At 62.0% G+C, this 376-nt stretch overlaps 1 protein-coding gene across 1 annotated transcript; it reads left to right on the top strand.

Annotated features, from left to right (window-relative positions):
* Positions 1 to 6: 6 nt before the first annotated feature.
* LOC107734708 (histone H3.3-like) lies at positions 7 to 371 on the top strand (the record flags this gene model as incomplete). Its single annotated transcript, XM_016546663.1, has 2 exons — positions 7 to 146; positions 218 to 371. Coding segments are annotated over exons 1-2 (282 nt in total), but the record flags the coding sequence as incomplete, so codon positions are not given.
* Between the last annotated feature and the right edge of the window lie 5 nt (positions 372 to 376).

The raw sequence follows: 376 nt of genomic DNA, 5'->3' as shown, positions 1-376 counted from the left end.
AGGTGATCGTGTGTCAGAATGGCCCGTACGAAGCAGACCGCCCGTAAATCCACCGGAGGAAAAGCTCCTCGTAAGCAGCTGGCGACTAAAGCGGCTCGTAAGAGTGCGCCCTCTACTGGAGGAGTCAAGAAGCCCCATCGCTACAGGTACTGAGCCGCGAGTGGTGTTTGGTCTGGAGCCGCGGGACGAGCGCTGACGGCTCTGTGTGTGTCTGTAGGCCCGGGACCGTGGCTCTGCGTGAGATCCGCCGCTACCAGAAGTCCACCGAGCTGCTGATCCGCAAGCTTCCCTTCCAGCGTCTGGTGCGAGAGATCGCTCAGGACTTCAAGACCGACCTGCGCTTCCAGAGCGCCGCCATCGGAGCGCTGCAGGTCAG

This window comes from Sinocyclocheilus rhinocerous, unplaced genomic scaffold (genome assembly GCF_001515625.1).
Source record: "Sinocyclocheilus rhinocerous isolate Xijiao unplaced genomic scaffold, SAMN03320098_v1.1 C35096874, whole genome shotgun sequence".
Taxonomy (NCBI): domain Eukaryota; kingdom Metazoa; phylum Chordata; class Actinopteri; order Cypriniformes; family Cyprinidae; genus Sinocyclocheilus; species Sinocyclocheilus rhinocerous.
This window is presented reverse-complemented; position numbering and strand designations above follow the sequence as displayed.